This window comes from Astyanax mexicanus, chromosome 24 (assembly GCF_023375975.1).
Source record: "Astyanax mexicanus isolate ESR-SI-001 chromosome 24, AstMex3_surface, whole genome shotgun sequence".
Lineage (NCBI taxonomy): Eukaryota > Metazoa > Chordata > Actinopteri > Characiformes > Acestrorhamphidae > Astyanax > Astyanax mexicanus.
In genome coordinates, this window is record NC_064431.1 from 3,174,799 (window position 1) to 3,199,021 (window position 24,223).

Sequence of the window (24,223 nt, forward strand, 5' to 3'; positions counted from 1 at the left end):
AGAAGAAGAAAAGCAATCAAAGCAAAGTATCCTCAGCTGTGATACATCAGCCAACAGATGCCTGTGCAGAGAGCGCCACCTACTGTACCTCTGCTCTGAGCTTATCTGAGCTTGTTTAGCATGGCTGACCAACAAGCCACAATGCTGGAAAAGCCCATTAGGTGGAGAAAGCTCAACAGTAATGGCCTGAACAGAAATTATAGCGACACAAGCTCAGATCTCAGAGACAGTCAGATAGGAAACATACAGTAGGATAACAAACTGATTTCTCACAGCGCTTCTGCCATACGTTTCCTCACCAGCAAAGCATTTCCCCGGGTTAGTGATGCGATTAACTCTCAATTAAATCTGTACGAAAGAGTAACGCAGGCCTTTAAGCCCAGCATCACTCAGTAGAAATCTGTTTAATAAATATTATAAAGCATGTAATGCCAGGATGTTGCGTAACACGGGGGGTTTATCATCGTAGTAATGCATTCGCCACCCAGAGGGGATTTGTCTACTCTCAATATTTCCATTTCGATAAGTACACTTCAGGCTATTTTCACTCATTCGCATCCCACAGACTCCAGCATGACACACTCTCTCTGAACTTAGAGCAGAACTCTGAGGCCAGGCCATGAAAGGACGTGGCTGTGTGGGGCTGTTTAGAGAGAAAAACTGATACTCAGGCTTGAGGATTAACAAAAAAAAAAAAAAAAGAACCTTATTTGCCCTCGTGAACCTCCACTGTTCTGACCACTCTGATTCAATCAGGCTCCTATCTGAACTCTGAAGCCTTTATCTGAACTCTGAAGGCCCCAAATGAACCCAACTTTTACAAATGCAACACTCTTAAACTACTGAACGAAAGCGGTGTTGTTTAACATTTTAACCCAAACTAATCAGAATGAGGTTAAACGTAAAATTCTACTATTAAGAACGGCACCCGATGCTTGTTTTCCTGTGTAAAGCTCTGCTTTATTGTGATTTTTTTTATTTTAGCTGCTTTTTTTCTGCTCTTCTGCACTCTTCTGCACCTGATTAGTAAAAGTATTGCAGCATGAGCACTAATCAAAATAATTGTTTAAAAATTGTGTAAAATTACTTGGTTTTTATGCATCAAGAAAAGTAAAAGACGTTTCTCAACAATTGAGATTTAGAAAAGCATTTTTATTTACTTTTTAAATGGCAGCTAAACATTTTATCATCCATATTTATGCAACTTCAATTCATTCAAATTTTACTAATTGATTACATTTTTATTTTACATGTATTATCAAATTAATCTAGCAAATTTGGTACTATTTATCAAGCTCTGACTAAGGCTTTATGGGTGGGCTTTTTGTGAATATTGGAAGTGTAAATACAAGTTAAAGACTGTGATGTAACAGTTCTAGGCCAATTTAAAATATGAATTGTGTGTAAATCCTAAACCCAATTTTTATTATGCAAAAATAGAAAATAAATAAAAGTGATGAATGGTGTCCATTTTTCTAATTTATTTCTGTTTTTTTTCCATTTCTGCACGTCGCAATTAAAATTTTAGAAAAAAAAAGATTATTGCAAATTGTAACAAAATAAAATAGATTATACCAACAGAAATTGAACCGACAGAAAAATAAAGAAAATATTATGTTTAAAAATTATCCTAAAATTCTGATTGTGAGGTGTAAAAAAACAAAGAACTATTATTAAAAAAATGGATCCATAAAATAATCCAAGAAAGTTTTACACCCAATTTTGCATGTTGGACTTTTGCCTCAAGCAGTCAGAAAATTACACTAATAAATCTCACACTGACGTTTTAGAATTGGCTGGAGTGCAGCTCTGTTTTGGTTCTGTTACACAGCAAGAGTTTGATGTGAAATAGAGGCTCTTTAAAAACATTTAAATACAGAAAAAACTCTTACATACAATATAAACCAAATATATCAATAAAATCACACCACTTTAAAGAGAAAGTGTACAAAACCAGTCAGAAGTTTGGACACACCTTTTCTCATTTAATGTGTTTTACATTGCAAATGTAATATTGAAGACTATATTAAAGCTATACAGGAATTATTTAGTGAACAAATCAGAATACGTTTTATACTTAAGATTCTTCTTATTATCACGTTTATCTTAGAGATTTTAAAATACCAAGACTGTACAGATCTGTCCTCAGTGTCTTCATTAAGGAAGGAGTTCCTAGAGGTGCTGAACAATAGCTGCTGCTTTTCCTTCAGGCTGTGAAGCTCCAGCTCATCACTATTAAATCACCTCAAATCACCATCTCAGTTCATCAGGTTTAGATCAGGGGATTAATGTGGAGGAGTAATATTTTTTTTTTATTGTTTACTACGTAATTTTATATGTGTCCCTTAATCGTTTTCTGAATGTATTTAATATTAAGCTACAATTAAAAAACACTGAATGGGAAGTTGTGTGTGTGTGTGTGTGTGTGTGTGTGAAACACTCACAGCTCCTCTGTTGTTCTTCAGCTCCCCGTGGCAGCTGAGAATGCGCGAGCTGTCGATCAGCATGTCCCTCTGGCTCTCCTCCAGGTAGAGCAGACGCTCTTTGTAGTAGCGGCACTCCGACTCGCCGGTCTGAGTGTTAATCTCAGCCACGATGCTCTGGATCATGTTGATCTGAGAGAGAGAGAGACTCTGCTTTAAAACCAGAAACTAAACAAAACACAAATCACTGAGCTGCTACAGAAACAACAGAACACAGACCTGTGAGAGTCGGCCAGTCTGCTGTTACTGCTGTACCAGCTCAAAACTCTTAGTGAGGACCGTGATTCAGGATTTATGATTTACATTTTGTGTGTCAATTTTGTTTTTTATTGTCTTTTTGAAATTTCTATTTTTTTTTTTTTTATAATTTTATTTCAAATTTTTCCCATTTTCTCCCCAAATTACACGGTCAATTACCCAACCCACTCATTAGGACTCCCCCTATCACTAGTGATGCCCCAACACACCAGGAGGGTGAAGACTAACACATGCTTCCTCCGATACATGTGAAGTCAGCCACCGCTTCTTTTCGAGCTGCTGCTGATGCTGATGCTGTAGCATTGCCGAGCAGCATCACAGCGCTAACGCTCGGAGGAAAGCGCAGCGGCTCGGTTCTGATACATCAGCTCACAGACGCCCTGTGCTGCAGACATCACCCTAGGAGTGATGTGGGGAGAGAGCGCCATCTACCCACCAAGGCCAATTTTGCTCCCTCTAATGCCGGCAGCTTGATGGCAAAGCTGCATGAGCTGGGGTTCGAACCTGCGACCTCCTGCTCATAGTGGCAGCGCCTTAGACCGCTGGACCACTCGGCGCCTAGAAATTTCTATTTTACATATATATTTTATTCATATATATTTAATGTTGTATAGTACGTATATGTTACTATGGTATTCCAGAGTGTTTCCATGGTGCTGCTAGTTAAAACAAAATGATACTGTATCCCTTGTGGTTGCTTTTGTGTTGTAAGGTGGTCACTGTGGTGTTGCTGAGCTTTACTTTGGTATTCCAGGTGGCTATGTGCAAATGATGTTGGTGATACTAGTTGTTTGATAAATTGTTGCTAGCTGGCTTCTAAACTGCTGCTAGGTGGATGCTATGGTATCCCTGGTGGTTGCATTTGTGTTGCTTCGTGGTAAGTATGGTATGGTAAGTATGGTAACCTGACTGACCAATCAGGAGGAAGCCCTTAAATCTAAGGGTCTGTTTGAGGCCCATGATTCAGGTCCTTATTCTAATGACTTTATAAGCATCCCTTTGCATATTTTTATTCATTTTAAACTTTGTTAGGTGGTCACTGTGGTGTTGCTGAGCTTTACTTTGGTGTTGCTGATACTAGTTGGTTCATATATATTGTTGCTAGCTGGCTTCTATGGTGCTGCTAGGTGGATACTATGGTATCCTTGGTTGTTTTGTGGTTAGTATGGTATTCCAGGTGGTTTCTATGGTGCTAGGTGGAAATGCTATAATATTGCATGTGGTTGCTTTTGTGTTGCTGGGGGTTACTATGATGTTGCTGAGGTTTACTTTGGTATCTCGGGTAGCTGCAATGGTGTGTGTGTGTGTATGAAGTGGTTGATATACTGTTGATATACATATGGTTCCCACTGTATTGTTTGGTGTCTAGTAGGGTAATCCAGGTGGTTTCTATGGTGTTGCTAGGTAGTTGCTAGGGTCATGTTAAATGTTTGCTAGATGGGTATTATGTCGCAAGGTAACCTTTGTATTTTAGGTAGTTGCTATGCTGGTTGCTTTGGTGTCCCGGGTGGTTGCTGAGGTGGTGTCAACTGGTTGCTATGGTGTCGTATGTGGTTAAAACTGGTCAAACTTACGGCCTCGTCCAGGTGCTGGCGGTCCGGGTGATCGTTGGCTGTGTGTTTGAGGATCTCCCGCAGTAAGAGCGGGTATTTGACGAGTCGGCTGCGAGGGATGTCCAGGAAGTTCCACAGGTCCAGCTTGCGGCTGAAGGGCGACTCCAGGCAGCGCTGCAGGAAGTCGTGAACTCTGTGGTCCTGCTTCTTGTGGTCCAGCAGGGCTTTGGCGGCCACCTGGTTACTGCAGTAGCTGTTGTAGGAGTCCAGACAGGGCAGCTGCAGAAACAGAGAGGGAGAAGAAAGTGGAATAATTTAATAAACCCAATTATAGATCACGTCTCTGCTGAACGTCCATCAGCTCAACCTGTACAAGGCAACGAACAGACAGCGAGGCTTACAGGGATATCCCTGCGTTTATCTGGAGTCTGATCTCCATCTGGAGTGCATGAACCACACGGTCTGCATGAATCACAGTACCACACGATTCTGTACCCAATTCTACAGAATAGCTTGGCAGTTCTTATGGTATCCCATGTGATTGGTAGGTGCTTGTTACTATATTGTTATGGTGTTTCGCCTAGTGATATTGCTACGGTGTTGGAAAGAGGCTGCTAGGTCGTTTGCTACAGTGTTCCAAGCTGGCTGCTATGGTATCACAGGTGGTTGCTATGGTGTTGCCAGGTAGATCATAACTGGTCACTATTATTATTATTATTAACATGGCATATTTTTATACTGTTATGGTGGTTGCTGAGCTGTACAAGGTTGTTACTAGGTATTTGATATATTGTTGCTAGGTGGTCACTATCGTGTTGCTAGGAGGATACTATGGTATCCCTGGTGGTTGCAACGGTGCTGTTTGGTGGCTAGTATGGTATACCAGATGGTTTCTATGGTGTTGCAACCTTTTACTGCATATATATATATATATATATATATATATATATATATATATATATATATATATATATATATATATATATATATATATATAACAGACAATCTGTTTTCTCCAGTAGAAGCCAATGAACAGTTTAGTTCACTTCAACTCGTGCCCACTCACTTCTACTACACATATGTTTCCAGTAAAGTCTTGCATATTTTTAGTATGAACGAGGACATTGGGTTAAAAAAAGACAATTGGGTTAAAAACGCTATTAAAACAAGTTCTTATAAAAGGCAAAAACACATTGAATTCTTCAGAAATATGCAAACATATAACAGCCCCAGGGTTAAGCTGGGGGCTGACAGCTCTCAGAAACTTTCAGCTACCTCTCCTCTCCATAAACCTGCACCTATCTCTCGCACAGGTCTGAAGAATGCTACAAAGCCAGTATAAGCAGGTTATAACCAGAGAGCAGCACTCAGAGAAGCGCCTTCAGCTGACCTCAGATCAGCCAGTGTTACTGGAACAGCTGTGCATTCCTACCGCAGGTAAAGGGAGAAGAAGGATGCTGTCAAGAAAGCCGTTTATCAATGTGAGTGATTGAGGGCCTCTGTGAAAGAAGGGCCCCAATAGGCCGGCTTCCAGAAGAGAGTATTAAAAGATTTACTGGGTTTAGCAGTAAATTTTTAAGTGGATCTGAAAGAGAAACATTTGTTTTCCATGTTTTACTTTTATCTTCAGACACTAGAAAGTGGGGTTGTGTGTAGTGTGCATGTAAAAAAAACAATACAGTACATTAAAATATACAAAAAATTAGACCACTTCAGTTTCTGAATCAGTTTCTCTGATTTTGCTATTTATTTATAGGTTTATGTTTGAGTAAAATGAACATTATTGTTTTATTCTATACACTACAGACAACATTTCTCCCAAATTCAGCTTTCAGACCTCAAATAATGCAAAGAAAACAAGTTCATATTAATAAAGTTTTAAGAGTTCAGAAATCAATATTTGGTGGAATAACACTGGTGGTTTTTTAATCACAGTTTTTTTCATGCATCTTGGCATCACGTTCTCCTCCACCAGTTTTACACACTGCTTTTGGATAACTTTATGCTGCTTTACTCCTGGTGCAAAAATTCAAGTAGTTCAGTTTGGTGGTTTGATGGTTTGTGATCATCCATCATCCATCATCCATCCTCTTGATTATATTCCAGAGGTTTTCAATTTGGTCAAATCAAAGAAACTCACCATTTTTAAATGGTCTCTAAATTTTTGTTTTTCATTGTATGCTAGTACCATGTCCCGTAACTTTTGCCACAACTCAGGGAAGCTTAACAAAAAGTGACCCATCTGCAGTGACCCAACATGGATGTGTAATTTTCCAAATGCCGGAGTTGCTTATCTCTGTGTGCAGGGACAGTTCTGGCCAGATGCTACTAGTCACAATCATTTTCGTTAAAAAAAAGCAGTTTTCATCAGCTACCAGAGTCCTGAGAGAGCACAACTGCCCTTGCTCTCTCTGGGTGGGTACAGTACAGTAGATGGTACTCTCTCTTTTCCCTCATCACTCCTAGGGTGATATGGATCAGCACAAGGCTGCGTCTGTGAGCTGATGTATCAAAAACGAGTGGCTGTGCCTTCCTCCAAGCGTTAGCGCTGTGATGCTACTCGGTAATGCTACAGCATCAGCAGCAGTTCAAAAAAAGAGGCGGAGTCTCTTGATGTGGGATCACTAGTGATAGGGAAGATGGGGAAAATTATGTATCCTGATGTATCAAATTTGCTAAAATACTGTAATGAAATCAATAGGTAAGGTTACTTAATTATTATATATATATACGTATATATATATATATACATATATATATATATATATATATATATGTATATATATATATATATAAATAAAACACTACCAATAATCCAAATAATTCAAATTTTGGCAACAATTTGATGGTTCAGTTTTCAAAGTAAAGCACTTCTCCGCCCCTCTTTCTTCAGAACATCCTCCATCTTCTCCGGAGGTGAAGCCAAATTGAGAAATGTTTACACAATTATGTAACCTCCACTTGATGGATTTGCACGGAGCAAAGGTTCTGTGGAAGCAGCTCATCCAGGCTGGACGAGGTCTGGAGTAAGCACTCTGAGGAGAACCCAGTGTCCTCCTCCGGCCAGCATTGTTCCTCCACGGTGCCGACGGTGTAAACAGGAAGGGACATGCAGGATGGCCTCGTCCTCGCTTCCATAACACGCGTCTGAAGAAACGGACACCCCAATAAATCACTGCCCTCCCAAAGCCCAATCCAAAATGCTGAGGAGCGGAAACGGCCTGTGGAACGTGATTAGCGGCACAAGCTACACTGAACAGGAAGCGGTCATCAGGATCTGCTAATAATGTTGTTTTAATTAATGTTTAATTTCTAAATAACAGGCTTTAAACTGATTTGAAATTGAGGTTCTTGCATGTAATTTTGGGATCATATTTTAAATAACTGCTTAGCCATACGCCATATCATTAAAGCTAACTAAAATATGCAATTTTGATACATATTTTTTCCAAGTTTCTAAGATCTTTGTATCGTCAGATATTAAGGTAAAAAAAAAAATCATGTTTATGGCAATGTTTAAGCAATGGCAGCACTCGTCAGCAGAGCTTCAGCCAGTATTTTCTTATTTGAACTGTGCAGTTCTTCATGGTAATCTGCGTGGCTTGTAGCCTCCAAAACTGCCCATCGCCATTCCTGTAGTCCCATTTCCACAATCAGGGTTGCCAGGAATAGAACACAACAGACAAGTGTGCCATTAGTGTGCCAATAGTGTGCTGCAGTCATGGAAACGGGCGAACTGGATACTTTTCTGCTGAACAGGTAATCACTGAGCTTCAGTAAAGTTGCTGGCCATAGCTTGGCAATTAACCACCACTACTGTATATATATATATATATATATATATATATATATATATATATATATATATATATATATATTTTTTTTTTTTGGTATGATTTATATATTATATGTTAGAAAATATTCTGGATTATCCACTAGAGAAAAAAAAATATATATATTTTTTGAATATACCTAAATCTTAAATATACTTAAAATGCTATATGCATCAAATATTCTGCAAAATAAAACATTAACTGTAGACAGAAGAACTTGGGGGCCAGCAGGCCACGCCCATTACACTGAGCAAAACACAGGGGGCCCCACAGGGGCCAAAGGGTCGGATAGTTTAGAGTTGCTGTATGAGAACTATTGACCTCTCTTCTGGAAGCATTTCACACTTTACCCAACTCATAATAGGACGGTGTGTGTGTGTGTGTGTGAGGTATTTGTGGTGGTAATGTTGTTGTTCTTTAGTCTCTGTGGGGTTTGAGGGTGACCCCTGTGGCTCTATGATTTGCTGTGCCACCGTATGCATGGCGTCTTTACTGCAGAGAGATAAATGATGAAAGTATGAGGGGTGTTAAATGTCTGAACACAGACTGACCCTACATAAATCCCACCACTGACCACAGAACATTCACTAAATGTCCAAAAGTTTATAGACATCTATTCTAATGCTAGTAGAATAGGACTAATTAGATGAACTCATTGGTCTACTGCTGTGGAGCAGTGGAACAGTGTTCTCTGGTGCTCCAATCAACCATTTTGGAAAAAAGTTGCAAAATTAAACAAAAACCCACCAATTGCTTGTACAAGCCCCCTTTTTATGTACTCAATTACAACCTAACCATACTTTTACATCAACAAAAAATAAAAATAGAATATAAACAGAACAGAATCTAAAATAAAATAACATTGCTGTTTCTGTGATTGACCTGCTCACGCACCTTCACAGTGTGCTAAGAAGCGCAGAAGCGCTGCGCCATTAAAATATCAATCCGCCAAAGTCACACGCTTACACCAAAAAAACACACATCCACTCGCGCACACAAAAAAAAAACACTCGGGCACACAAACTAAACTCGCGCACACAAAAACACACACAAAAACACACTCGCACAAACTCTCGCACTACACACACAAACATGCGCACAAAAAACACACTCACACATAAAAACACTCACACACTGTGTTTTGAGCCATGCAAGGTGTACTTTTCCCATCGTTACGAGAGCAAAGTCACACACTTACACACAAAAACACTCACACAACGCACAAACACTCGCACAAAACACTCGCACAAAACACTCGCACAAAACACTCGCACAAAACACTCGCACAAAACACTCGCACAAAACACTCGCACAAAACACTCGCACAAAACACTCGCACAAACACTCGCACAAACACTCGCACAAACACTCGCACAAACACTCGCACAAAACACTCGCACAAAACACTCGCACAAAACACTCGCACAAAACACTCGCACAAAACACTCGCACAAACACTCGCACAAACACTCGCACAAACACTCGCACAAACACTCGCACAAACACTCGCACAAACACTCAATGTTTCTCAGTAACAGTGGGCAGGACAGAGCTGTGGAGTGAGATTAATAGAGCGGTGGTCTGAAAGCAGAGTTCATCCCCATCTTCCCCCCTCAACCTTCCCCATCCCTCTCCTGCCCCCCACCCCCCCAGCACCCGTCCATTTAACCCACCTACAGCGAGTCGGGCACAGCTAGTTTAAAACAGCCCTTATCAGCAGCTGGATGATCTGTAAACGCTCAGGACTCATCTGCAGGGTGTCAGAGCTTTTAATCTGGACCTGGACCGAGTGTACACTACTCCTGATTCGTACTCCATGTTCTCCTAATGCCCTAACGAACACTAACCAAGATAAAGCTGCGTAAACAAGAACCAGGGATCTCTTTCCTACTTTCTTATTTTTTTTAAATGTACTTTTAAAAAAATGAGACATTACTACTCCTCCACATCAACGCCAACACGGGATTGGCTGTACCAAGTGAACTGCTGGCTGCTTCACTCTTTTTTTTTCTAGTCTTTTTAATAAATGTGTGGGTGGTAAACAGACAGGGGGATGACAGACGGTGTGTGTGTGTGTGTGTGTGTTCCTGTTAGCGTCAGTAAGAGTACAGACTCTGGCACAAACCCACATAATACACAGAATTTCCTTCTCACTCCTGTTGTGGTTTTCTGACACTACATTAGTGCACAAATCATCTTAAAAATGTAAAAGTACCCGCCAAATTCAGTGTTTTTTCAGTCTTTTTTTTAGTAATGCATTATTGCTGCCAAATTCATTATTATTTGGGCTCAGCCCAGGACCCACGTTTTCTCATCGTCATTAAGACATGACCCACATGACCCAAAAAAAAAAGGCCTTTAAAAAACCTATTTAAACATAATATGCATGCAAATTGAATTTAAAAACATTTTTTTAAGAAACTGTATTCTACATGTATAAAAACTACTACAGTAAAACTAAACATCAAAACTACACAAAATAAATAAGGCCACAAACGCATATATCTGCATTCAGAGAACATTAATAAAAAACAAAACACATTTTTTGTCTCATTTTTCATCATATAAAAACATGTTCAAAATCAAATTAGCATTAATTATAAAATTTTGTGATTTTTTAAAATGCATTTTAAAAACCCACTTTTGAGTCCCGACCCACCAGATGAGAATCGCTGATTTAACGATGTATCTATAAAAGACTTAAATCTTACCCAGTCCACTAAAATGTGTCCCACATGATCTGTAGACCCATCTGGTTTCCTGGCCTCTCTGAGTCGACTGAGCAGATCTACAGATACACACACACACACACACACAGGCAGGTTAAATAGATCAGTGTGTACATGAAAGAGAATGGTGGTGGTTGTGATAAAATATATCCTTCCGTACAGTTCACATTTATGAATCACATTCTTAACATACTTTAACCTTTCAAAGCTTTACGTGGTACTAATATTTTATAACCTGTAGCTTAAATAACCAGTAGATTAAAAAAAAACTTTAATTAACTTACAATAAATTAGCCAAATATTGCTAAATAATATAAATTAAAGTATTTTTATATTAAAGTAGGATTAACTCTATGACGGAAAGCAGGTCGCAGTTCTCGCGAGCGTTGGTCGCGGCCGCCTCAGAAAACTTAGAGTCTGGTTTGAGCTCAGAGGAGCTCCGGCACAGACACGAGAGCACCGCTATTCCTCCTATTACACCTCAATGCAGCGCTGCAGTGAGTTCCAAGCTGTAATTTTACTTCTTTAAAAAAAAAAAGATCAAAAATCAAGGAAATCCTACCTAGTGCTGCTTTAAATAGCTGAGATCTTATTGATCCAGAGAATAAAGGGTGTTTGCAGATTTGAGGATAGTAGGAGGGGTTAAGAGTGTAGTTTTGTAGTTTTATAGCTGTGTAAGTCCTGCAGTAGCTTCCTGTACCTTCGTGCAGCGGGATGAGGGAGTCCAGGGTGCCGAATATCTGATTGAGCTCCAGCTCCGTCATTATGGACAGCTTCAGCATGGGGTCATGGTAGGCCTGCAATTACATCACAGTACATGTAAATTAAACGCAAGCCAGACTTCAGCGCTGACTCAAACACTTAGAGGAGCATGCTGGGAATTTTGTAACCCAAAATAATGCGACCTAGAAAAACATCTTGAACTGAGGGTCGGCTCGGCGTTAAGATAAACAGCCCGAGGAGCAGCGAGGAAAAGCCTCTCGATTTGTTTTACAGCCTTTAGCCGGCCTGAACTTTAGCAAGACGCTAAAAAAAAAAACGTGGAAGTCAGGTGCCCTGTCGGATACAGTTTTAAATTTAGTGAAAAATATATATATATCTTTAATTATTGAAACAACCGTTTAACAGAACTTTTTTATAACCACTTTTGGGTGGTTATTTTCAGCACTGCAGTGATTAGCAGTGATTAGCAGTGATTAGCATGGTGGTGGTGTATGAGGTGTTAGTAGTGTGTTGAACTGGTGGTACAATGAGTGGATTAGATACAGCAGCAGTGCTGCTGGAGGTTTTAAACACCTCAGTGTCACTGCTGGTCAACTGATGAAGAACTAGAAGATGACCAACATGGTCAACTTTCTCTCTGTTTCTGTCTCTCTCTCTCTTTTCATCTTTCTTTCTCAGTCTCTCCTCTCCTCTCTCTCTTTCGCTCTCTTTCTGTCTGTCTCTTTCTCTTCATCTCTCTTTCTCTCCTTTGGTCTCTCTCCGTCTAATTCTGTCTCTCAGTCTCTCTCTCTCTCTCCCAGTCTCTGTCTCTCCTGTTTTTCCATCTCTTACTGTCTCTCTCTCTCTCTCTTTCTGTCTTCCTCCTTTGCTCTATGTCTCTCTCTTTCTCTCTCTCCCTGTCTGGCTTTCTCTTTTTCTCTCTCTTCGTCTTTCTCTCTCTCTTCGTCTTTCTCTGTCAGTCTCTCTCTCTGTCTCCCTCCTTTGCTTTCTCTCTCTCTCTCCTTGTTCTTTTCATCTCTCTCTTTCTGTCTGCCTCTCTCTCTCTCTCTCTCTCTCTCTCTCTCTCTGTCTTTCGGTCTTTGTATCTCTCTCTCTCTCTCTCTACTTTGCTCTCTCTCTCTCTCTCTCTCTCTCTCTTTTTTCTATTAATTTATCTTAGTCTCTCTCTGTCGGTCTCTTTCTCCCTCCGTCTTTCTCTCTCTCTCTCTCCCTCTGTCTGTCTCTCTCTCTGTCTTTCTGTCTGTGTCTCTCTCTCTCTTTTTTCTTTTAATTTATCTAAGTCTTTCTGTCTGTCTCTTTCTCCCCGTCTTTCTCTCTCTCTCCCTCTGTCCGTCTCTCTCTCTCTGTTTTTCTGTCTGTCTGTCTCTCTCTCTCTCTCTCTCTCTCTCTATTTTCTTTTAATTTATCTAAGTCTCTCTCTGTCTGTCTCTTTCTCCCCCATCTTTCTCTCTGTCTCTCTCTTTTTTCTCTCTCTCCGTCTTCAGCCCCCCACATTGCTGTGAAGTGTGTGATTTCATGAGCGGAGGGTAATCGGATCCAGCCTTTCCATGGGGGGTGGGGGTGGTATAGGGGGTTATTACTGAGTGTTTACACGGTGCATGAAGTGAGGAGGAAAAGGCCACTAATTGGAAAAGCAGAGCTAACCTTCTTGGCCAGCTTGAGGTCCTCAATCAGGTCCTGCTCGCCCTGAGACAGCTCAAAGATGGCCTGTAAATAGAGAAAGAGAGAAAACAGAGAAAAGAAAGACGGGGAAGCAAAGATGGGTAAATGTTTCCATTTAAAACATTTTAACACATTATAGGATCCTAATCTTTACCTACAGTGTAATTCAAAATGTAATTTAAATGGTTTACTTTTTAAAACTCAAAGTTGAGCAAAGTTAAACCTTTAAATGCTTCATTGTGAAGAGTTTAAACTAAATATGTGGGTGGTAAAAGGATGGACAGTGGGATTTCGGGAGTGTTTGAGTCTGTGTGTGTTCTCTCCCACATTTTAAGGGAGTAATCTGGCACAAACTCACATTTACATAATTTCCACCTTAAAACAGGTGCAGCTGATGAGCCAAGAAATGTTTGGTTTCCTAAGTTTACTTTTACATTTTCGTACTGGAGGTCTGAGGCTAATGAAGCTAACAAGTAATGGAAACCTATGTGCAGCAATTAGCGCTGTGTAAACTGAGCTCTTTAAATATCTTACAAATATCACACAGATAAATTAACAGTTTCTATATTTAAAAAAAAAAACGGTAATTTAATTTTTTCTCTTAAAATGACAGTCTGTTTTTGGTGAGAATTTGTAATTGTGTCATTTAACCATTTTCCACTCAGGAATACCACTGCTTTCAGCTTAAAATAAAATATCTTAAAGACTGTTGCTTAATAAATCTTTATAAGAACCACTGTTATACAGGAACAAATAAGAAAAAAAATAAAATTACACCATCATGCCTATTATCTTTCCAAAATGATATATTTTAAAGCAGCATTAAAGCATGGCTCCCCTGCAGTCAAGAAGTTTAACTAGTAGTTCTAGACACGTTTTACACATGCATTTCTGGACAAGCTGAGAAATACAGAACCATCACTGAATGTAAAATGACTCAGAATATAATAAAAAAAGTCAATTTTATAAACGTAACTTGATTTTCATCCAAGCAATTTCCACTGTTCAATTCTATGCATGCCTATGCTTTGTAATACATAATAATGCACAATAGTCACATTCATGCAATCTGTGCAATGTCATATATTACAAATCAAGCCTAATAAAAAAAAAAGGAAAAGAAAACCAATATTCTGATTATTCATGTTTATGAAACAGAAAAACAGGAGATTATAAAGGCCCAAAAAAAGGGGTTTATTTTAAATATATGGCATGCACTGTAAATATTACAACAGGTTGGATCAATGCATTTTTTGAGTAATCTGATCACAAATTTAAAATAATGCAATACATTTCGCAAAAGAGTCGATATCGCAATATCCATTCTTTTTTTCTTATATCGTTCAGCCCTACATTGTAAAAAAAATACAGAACCTTCTCTGAATGTAAAAGAAACAGCAAGGTGTTAAAATGACTCTGAATTTGTTATTTTAAAGCGAAAATGCTGCATAATGCATAAAATGTTGCTTTTAGGGGTTTTTGTATTTAAAAATCGCTCCTATTAAAATTGTTGCCATTTATTTTTTGCTGTCAGAAAAATCTGTAGTACCATTTACAACAATTAAGAAGTGTGTCAATATTTATCCAAGCAATTTACACTGCTCACATTTATGCATTCTAGCCCAAAAAATTGAAAAACTACATTTTTTTTTTTACCCAATCTTCGATATATGGCATGCACTGTAAGTATAACAAGAGGTGGAATTGTTAGATTTTTTGAGTAATCTGATTACAAATTATTTTTTTTTTGTTTTGTTTTTTAAATAATGCAATAAATATCGCGAAACAGAAAGAAAATATTGCAATATTTTTAATAGAATTTTTATTCTAATATCTTTCAGCCCTACGTTCATGCACAATAACAGGAACAGCTATTCTTCTTTTTTTTTCTTTTTTTTTAAACAGTATGAAAAAGTTGTGTTTCTGGCATGGCGCTGATGTTGTGTCTGGGTTTTGTACAACAGAACTACATGCGTGAAAACAGACATAACAGTAGTTAGCTTAGTGTAAATAAATCCCCACTGAACCACATGATCATACCCAGACTACACCACTCTCTCTCTCTTTCTATCTCTCTCTCTCTCTTTTTCCTGTTTCAGCCCCTTTCAGTGGAGGAAACCCCCCTACAGGACCCTCCTCTCGGCCTCTGAGAAGCTCTGGATTTGCCTATAGACAGCTGCTCCCTGTTATCCACGCCGCTATCCCCAGCCTTTGAAGTTTGTGTGGCCGCTGAGACTGTGAGAGACTCAATCTGGGAGACCCTGGGGAGGCCCTGTTTCAGGCAGGGGTCACTAATTTTTACTAGTGAAGAACCAGCGGCTAGCGCTCGGACATTACGACCCGCAGTCAGGCTGGGAAAGTTACGGGAGCACCAGGGAGCCATGGAGAGAAATCTCCACCAGCCTCCTTCACTCCCTCTATCCCTCTCTCCCTCCCTCCCTCCGCCCACTTTCTCCAACAGCTGCAGACTCTGGGATTAGTGAACTGGAACTCGTAACTCGTCTGTTTCAGGGTTTACCATGGGGCTAGTTTTGCTTTGAGTTGGGGGACTACTGTCTGAGCTCTGTTTTCAGGAGAAAATGGGTCACAAATGTGATTTTTACTGCCTGGATTATTTCCAAGAGGCTTTAAAAAGACGCTTTTTAAGAGCATTAAACACTCAAACACAAGAAGAAATACGAGAATAAGTGCTGTTATTATTAATTAGATTAGAAATCAAAGTAATTAATTGATTTGTTGTGATGTATTGAGGTAAATCGTCAAGAAATTAAAGCTTAAAACAGGCAAAATCCGCAGCATAATGGACTGGAGTTTTTAAATTGAAGAATTTTCTTTTTAAAAAGAGTTTTTTTTTTTTTTTTTCAACTTAGTATGAATATGAAGCAGATAGATAAATCACAATCCATCAAACTAAGCTGAACTGCTTAAATATTAGCAGCAGGAGTGGAATTGAGTTGTGTAAAAGCAGTGTGTAAGACTGGTGGAGGAAAACATGATGGCGAGATGCATGAAAACTGTGATTAAAACCAGGGTTTTTAAAAACAACTTTATGAATATGAACTTGTTGTTTTCTTTACATTATTTGAGGTCTGAAAGCTCTGCATCTTTTTTGTTATTTCAGCCATTTCTCATTTTTTGCAAATAAATGCTTTAAATGGCAATATTTTTATTTGGAATTACATTCATTTTGTTCAAACAAATATCTATAAATAGCTAAATCAGAGCTGTATATGTTAATTTATCTGCAATGTATTTAGGTAAGTTGCAAAAGTAATATTCTGATATTTGGTATAAGTGTGTTTTTTGCAACCATTCCTGCAAAGCCACATTCACATAAATTCTTTCTATAAACAGGATGTCTGGTAGGTCTTGGTACCTGTTTTCTGGCTATGACAGCATTTCCTTGTTATCTGAGTACCTACGGTGCTGCTAATGGCAATGATACAAGAACTACTGCGAACATGGAGATCTCAGATGATCACCACAACACTAACTAGGCTTCAGACTTCAGTAATTCTCAGGCTATTGTGAAACACCACATAAAAATGCATTATTTCTAGAGATTAGATTCAACACAGCATCATTGACCGCTGTAGATATCTTATCAGCAACTCCCCCTGAATAAAAGGGAGCTCAGAGACATTCTGTCGACTCATGCAGGGTAGCAGATCTGCCGGCCACTCGCTGACGATCAAAAGCAGCAGAAATAATCCAGACTCTGTTTAATTAAACTGTGCACTGCTGCAGGACGGCTTATGTAACTCACAGCAGAATCATCTCTGTACGTAAGATAACAGCAGAGCGCTGGTATCTTCTTTATTAAGAGAAGAAGATTTACATATAAAGCAGTTATAAAGAGACAGACCAGGTCTCTTGAACATAAACTGCTCTACAGATACGAATAATGCTTTTATAGAGATCGATAGTTTTAAAAAGCAAAGTCCTGAATAAGGCGCAGATAAACAGATAAACTGTATTTTTATTGTTTTTAAGGTATTGTTGTACTTTTCACAATAAACAAAGTAAAACCTTTAAGGAGCTAAAAACTAATTTACGTACTTTATTTAGTGTGTTTTGCTTAGATATCGATATACACCAACAACATTATGGCAAATCAGATAATGCCCATATCCTAGAGCTTTAAAAATAATAATAATAATAATTATTATTAATAATTAATAATAATTCTGTCTATAATGCCATAGACAAAAGATACAGTGCATACAAAAGAACAATCATGCATACAATTACTTATACACAACAATTAAAAGACATGTGCAAGTACAAAATGCACAAAAATAAAATGAGGTATCCACGAAAAAGTATGTAAACAGCTATAAGCTTCCCTAAAAAGATGAGTTTTAAGAAAAGGTTTTAAAAGAATTTAGGCTGTCTGCAGCACAAATATTTCCAGAGAGATGGTTCAAAAACGTTTAACCATGAACGTTTTTTTTTTTTTTTTTTGTATTAACAATTTTTTAATCCAAAAAACATTACCAGCACTGAGGAATGCAGTAAACCTGAAACTGTTCAACCAAAATTGTTATGTTTTCTAACATTCTAACACAGGCACACACCTGACAGCATATATAGGTGTGTGTGTGTGTGTGTGTGTGTGTGTGTGTCCTCTTACCTCCTGCCGTTTGATCTCTTTGGAGGAGAGCATCTGCCCCAGGCCGACGTCGAAGGTTTCGCTCCAGAGTTTGCTGTCGCGGCGCTTGGTGATTGTGGGCGGGGCCTGTCGGCTCCATGGCCGATGAGGAACGATCTCCGCCCTGCTGTCGCTGCGGAAGCTGATGGAGCGCTGGAGGAACAGAGAGATGATCCATTAGAAACGCTTGATTCTTGATTCTCTGTGTGTCAACAGGTGGGTCCTACCTGAGCCAGCCTCCTTACCTAATGCCCTCATCAAATGAAAAAACACCATTTTTATCTTTCTGCAGGGGAAAAAGTGACTAGCCTAGAAAGAAAAACACGCAAGTACCGTATTTTTTAGAAGACAAGGTGCAAAAGTCCTTTAATTTTTCCAAAATTGGACAGTACTCCCTATGTATAAATTCTACCAGTCAGGTAAAGACACTCTGCATTATAAGAGTGAGTTTTCAGTGAAGTTTCTCCAGCACTAAGGCTGGGTGCAGCAGCATTAGCATTAGCCGCTAACCATAACCATTTATATATATTTGAAAGGTAAGTATATCAGGTACGTATCACAGGTAGGTACAACCATCTCTGACCTTAAAACTTTTTTTATTTTATTTATGTAAGCGAATGATATAATATTCCACAAGTCAAACGGATTAAATTAGATTCAGAATAATTTTCTACATTACTGTTTCTGCATCAGAATGCACTAAAGCATTTTCACACCCCTATATATATATATATACTATATAACTTCAAAAGACTATGTGTTTTACAGGTAGATGATGATGTACTGACACTTGTGCTGCATCATTTCATAAATGGACGTCAATATGTCTAAAACAGGACAATCCTGTTCGATTCTTATGCAACACGGAAAATTTACAGTCGAACCAGTGATTAGCGTCACTGCAGGACCTAATGTAACTGTCTGTTCAACTGTGATAATGCAAAACATCTAAAGACATGAAGCCATTTCGGTCACATTAGTGAGAGCATGGGTGATGAGCTGGTGTTTTGGAAACTGAGCGATCGATCTGATACTCACTGCAGCCAGAGCAGAACCCGCTGGGCTATGCTAAAGCCCGTTACGCTCGCAGAGTTTATGCAGGCATGACCTTAAACTTGGTGTACCAGAATGTGCTTCGTCATCATCAAAGATTTCTCTTCCTATTTAGCTGAGCCAATTAATCCACCCTCAGTATTTAGTCATATCGCCCAGCACTAGCTCCAAAACACGTTGCTACCACCACCATGCTTAACAGCTGATTACTTACATTGTAGATTCTCACTGAAGCATCAAAACTATGAATGAATACATGTGGAGTTTTATGTACTTAATAAAAAAAATGAGCTGAACACCTCCACAGTCACCGGACCTGAACCCAATCCAGATTTGAGGTTTGGGGTGAGCTGGAGCACAGAGTGAAGAAGGCAAAGGAGCAACAAGTGCTAATAAACACCTCTGGGAACTCCTTCCTTCCTTCAAGACTGTTGGAAAACTTTTCATTTCAGGTGACCACCTCTTTAAGAAGCTCATTGAGAGAATGATGCCAAGAGTGTGCAAAGCAGTAATCAGAGCAAAGGGGGGCTATTTTGAAGAAACTAGAATATAAAACATGTTTTTTTTGTTATTTCACCTTTTTTTGTTAAGTACATAAAACTCCACATGTGTTCATTCATAGTTTTGATGCTTCAGTGAGAATCTACAATGTAAATAGTCATGAAAATAAAGAAAACGCATTGAAAAACAGAAGGTGTGTCCAATTTTTTTTATATATATAAAAAAAGGTCCCACACATTAATGTACTAATTTTTCTCCAAGATCTTGCAGCAGCATTGATGATGGTAGAGTCTGACCACTGCACAATGCAGCACTTCTCCATCCAGCACATCCCAAAGATTCTCAATGAGGTTAAGATCTGGACTCTGTGGTGAACTCTCTCTCAATCCATGTGTGAAAATGATAAATGATGATCTCGTGCTCCCTGAACTCTGAACTCTTTCACAGTTCCAGCCCCATGAATCCTGGTATTGTTATCTTGGAATATGAAGAAAAAAAATCATCCATTGATGGAATAATTCAGGTAATCAGCTGACCTCATTCTTTCAGCACATACTGTTGCTGAACCTAAACCTGCAGACCAACTGCAGCATCAACCAACCACCCCCACATCATTTACTTACTTAAATCCAGTGTAAATATACAACAAAAAACATATTAGCCCTGCAACAAAACTAAGCTGGCAACCTACTGACCTCAAAACACATGTTGGCCGGTGAAGCACATTTGAGGTAAGCTAAAAACCCTGCAATCTGATTTTTCACTGCATCTATGAAACTCAGTGCCAGCTTCCTTTAGCCGTCCAGAACAATGGCAGCAGTGAGAAGCTGGTGAGAACCAGACGGAGTGAAAACAGGGGGAAAGCCTGCGAGCTCACCATGAATCACTGGCCTGTACTCCGTGCTCCAGTCACACTCGGCACACAGAGCTGCCCGCTGGCCGCCGACCCCAGATCGGCCTCCAGACGTGCTAAGCCAACCCCAGCCTGTCTCATTTCCTGCCCCGGGCTTTGGGCCGGCTCCTCCAGAACATGCTTCCAGCTCCGTCCTCTCTTTCTCTCCTTCTTTCTCTCCTTCGTGCTCCCCTCTTTCTGAGCCAGATGGGCTGGGACATGCTTACCTGATCCCCAACCCCCACTCAGACCCTCGCTCAGCTACAACAGCTGCTACCACAAGTCTGGCCCGAGGGCTACGGCAGAAACTCATAACTCACGGCTCTCCGAAAAAAGGAACACAGAGTCTTTAAATAATACAAAATCTCATTCTTTTAAGAGTCCTGTTTCCAAAAAAAGATAAGGCCAAAAAAGATATTGTCCAATAATGACTCAAAGTCACTTTTCTTGAAACAGCACTTTTTCGTATTTATGGCTTTAAATGTGCTTAAAATAGTGGTTGCGCCACAGAACAGCCACTTGTTTGTTCCAAAAAGATCCTCATTTGTATTTGAAACACTTTAATTAATCCATCTGCCGTGATTTGATCAGCCGTGGTTTTATGTTTATTGGATACAATCCCGGTTAGCACCTGAACATCCCTTTCAGACAGCTTCCTCTTACAGCGTCCACAGTTAATCCTGTTGGAGGTGGTTGGTCCTTCTTGGTGGTATGCTGACATTACCCTGGATACCGTGGCTCTTGATGCATCACAAAGACTTGCTGTCTTGGTCACAGATGCGCCAGCAAGACGTGCACCAACAATTTGTCCTCTTTTGAACTCTGGTATGTCACCCATAATGTTATTGTGTGCATTGTATTATTTAGAGCAGAACTGTGCTCTTACCCTGCTAATTGAACCTTCACACTCTGTTCTTACTGGTGCAATGTGCACTTAATGAAGATTGTCCACCAGGCTATGTGTGTATGTGGGGAAAAAAAAAAAGCTCAAATTGCACTGTTCAGCATTATTAAGCAGGCCACAGGTTTCAAGCAATATGGGAAAGTAAAAGAATCTCTCTGCTGCTGAAAAAAACATGAAACAGTTTCAAAGCCTTGGACAAGGAATAAAAATATTAGCTGTTTTACGCAAACTAAAGAGATTTCTGGCTGATTCAGAGGAAAAAAGACGGGTTTGTGTAGATTGACCATTTAGGAAAATCTGAGAAAATATTATTTGCTTACTAATTTAGAACACAGTGTAGATGTTAGTTTTTCTATGTAGCTTCATGAGGAGCCTGGGTAAAGCCTTTTACAGCTTTTTTGTTTAACTGAATGCCAGACAAGAACTAATTTTTGTTTTATAAAGATCCAGAACTGTGCTATAAACTCTTTAATCTTTCATTTTAATCTTAAAGCTTCATGAGGAGCCTTTAAAGTGACTAAACCTATTGCCCAGCACAGGTGAGCAGCTAAAGCTTAAGCTCAGGCTGGACCAAACAAGAGGGTCACTTTAAAGAAACTAAATAACAAAAATGCACATTTAGATGTATTTAACACTAGTTGAACAACTCAGAGGTGAACCAAGGTGTTGATGTCGTACCTGCAGTGTCTGTCCAATGCGTTTCAGTGGTGCAGCTTTGACAGGAGGGATGAGGTTAGCCAGGGACGTGACCCGAGACAGTGGCTTCACCCGTTTGTTGCTGGGCTCCTGTGAAAACACATTGCAATGCCATTAGACACTCCGCCAAATCTGTGTGCGGTTAGTCAGTGTGTGGGGCTGCAACGATTAGTTGACAATTAGTCACGGACAATGACGAAAACAGTAAAAGTCAAACAGTCAGTGGTGGAGAGTTCATTTAAAACAAGAGGAATCTATAACATAGTTGGTTGTTTCCAGGAGAAATGGCTTTATATTAAATTTGTTGTCTGACTGAATAAGATAATTAATCATAGTAAAACATTTTGGCTGAGGTTCAACAGGATCAATTCAAGATTAATCTATAAAATTGCCAATTTAGTGGTTCATAAGGTGTGTATTTGAGCAGAAAATTCAACATCAATCTGTATACACTATACACTATATCTTAAGAACCAGGTCTACTGGTCAAAACTGAAAAAGTCTTCACTAAGGGTAAGGCATATGGCTCTAAAATAATGATATTCCTGCATTAATATTTTAGCGTATTTCTGCCATAATGATATTCTTGGCAATATGACAAAACATTGCTTTTAACTATAAAAATATACCACTACAAAGTTGTATTATTTAGTATAAATAAAACAAACTTTCAGTAGAAACAAAAAAATATTTCAAATTGGTACTTTTGGCAGTGTGGGCAGTGTGCCAAGTCCTGCTGGAAAATGAAATCCATAAAAGTTGTCAGTAGCAGAGGGAAGCTGTAAGATATGAAGTGCTGTAAGATTTTGTGGGAAAACCAAACTGCACTGACTTTAGACTTGATAATAAAACACTGTGGATCAACACCAGCAGATGACAGACATGTCTCTCTTTGTCCAAACCATCACTGATTGGTGGAAACTTCACACTAGACCTGGAGCAGTTTGGACTGTGTGTCTCTCCACTCTTCCTCCAGACTCTGCTCCCTTGATTTCCTTTAAATTAAATGTAAAGTTTACTGATGATCAGTGATGGTTTGTTTGGAGAGTCATGTCTGTCATCTGTTGGTGTTGGGGATGTGGATTTCATTTTCCAGCAGGACTTGGCACACTGCCCACACTGCTAAAACCAAGAACCAAGTTTACTGGCTTACTGTGAAGATCCTCACTCATTCAAGTAAATGGAAATAAAGCAGTTTCTAATGCAGAGTAATGAGGAAGTTCAGAAGAATCAGTTTCAGTGGCTTCCCTCCCAGAAGTAATGCTGATATACACAGACACCTATCACATATATAGAAATATATCATAGATTAAAATGCACATGTACACACTCTAAATATGAAATACCATGAGATACCATGAGATACCTTCCGCCTCACTTCCATTGGACCCCATTGCTCTGATGCTCCCAGAGAGGGACCAGCAAGTCTGAGAGCATCTGTGATGAACCACAGCCCCACCAACACCAGTCACTTCCTTTCGGCACAGTCATTCCTCCAAGGTTACAAGAGCTTTGCGGTGCCGAACAGCGACAGATGTGACAGACAGACAGAAAGCAAGACAGGGAAAGCCCCTCGTGCGTTTCGCGGCATTCGCACCAAGGTTACGGGTTTCACAAGCGCCCACGTCGGTCAAAAAAAACAAGGTGGTCAAGGTGAGAAATCTGTTCCTGACTTCTGTTCGTGCTGCTTTTCTTGAGTCATTCTCGTCTTTCCTGAGAAGAAAATGATATAAAGGAAGGATCCTTTAATCGTGGTATGAAAAAATGGAAGGAATTCCATGAATTCTGGGTCTTTGGAGTGCTGAGGAAGGAGCGGATCTTAGGAGTTTCGTTTCACCCTCTCGCACACCTTTCCTCTCCCTCGTTCTCGTTCTTGTTCACCCTCTCCCTCGTTCTCTCTCTCTCTCTCTCTCTCTCAAAGCCTTTGCACAGAGCAGTGTGACATCACTGCAGCTCCTCGATCTGTATTCAGCAAGCAGAGCTTTTTTTTTTTTTTTTTAGCAAGCCAGTTCTTTCATAAATGCAACGATAAATCAATTAACAGCATCTAAATATGTTTGTGGACTTAATGCATTAATGCATTCATGCATTCACTTTAAACCACACCCACACGTCACACCCATCGACACAGATTTGCAAATGCACACAAACTGTTTGCTACTTTTTTGGCATTTTAAGAAAAGAAAAAAAAAACAGGCATCACACTTCAGGTGTGCATGGCCTATATGAATATACAGTGGTATAAAAAAAGGTTGGACACCCTTGATCATTTTCATGATTTTCCC

The 24,223-nt window shown here is 39.5% G+C and overlaps 1 protein-coding gene across 4 annotated transcripts in view; it reads right to left on the reverse strand.

Annotated features, from left to right (window-relative positions):
* Positions 1-24,223, reverse strand: part of arhgef3 (Rho guanine nucleotide exchange factor (GEF) 3) — a 136,339-nt gene that overhangs the window by 4,070 nt on the left and 108,046 nt on the right. For 3 of the 4 annotated variants that reach the window (XM_022682227.2, XM_022682229.2, XM_022682228.2), the window contains 7 exons: positions 21,921-22,028; positions 17,875-18,045; positions 13,224-13,286; positions 11,557-11,653; positions 10,839-10,915; positions 4,316-4,573; positions 2,445-2,615 (listed from right to left, as the gene is read on the reverse strand). In XM_022682227.2, the coding sequence (XP_022537948.1) occupies positions 2,445-2,615; positions 4,316-4,573; positions 10,839-10,915; positions 11,557-11,653; positions 13,224-13,286; positions 17,875-18,045; positions 21,921-22,028 (945 nt within the window). Of the gene's footprint in view, positions 1-2,444; positions 2,616-4,315; positions 4,574-10,838; positions 10,916-11,556; positions 11,654-13,223; positions 13,287-17,874; positions 18,046-21,920; positions 22,029-23,304; positions 23,796-24,223 lie in introns of those variants that run through there. The other variant, XM_022682230.2, reaches the window with a different exon arrangement.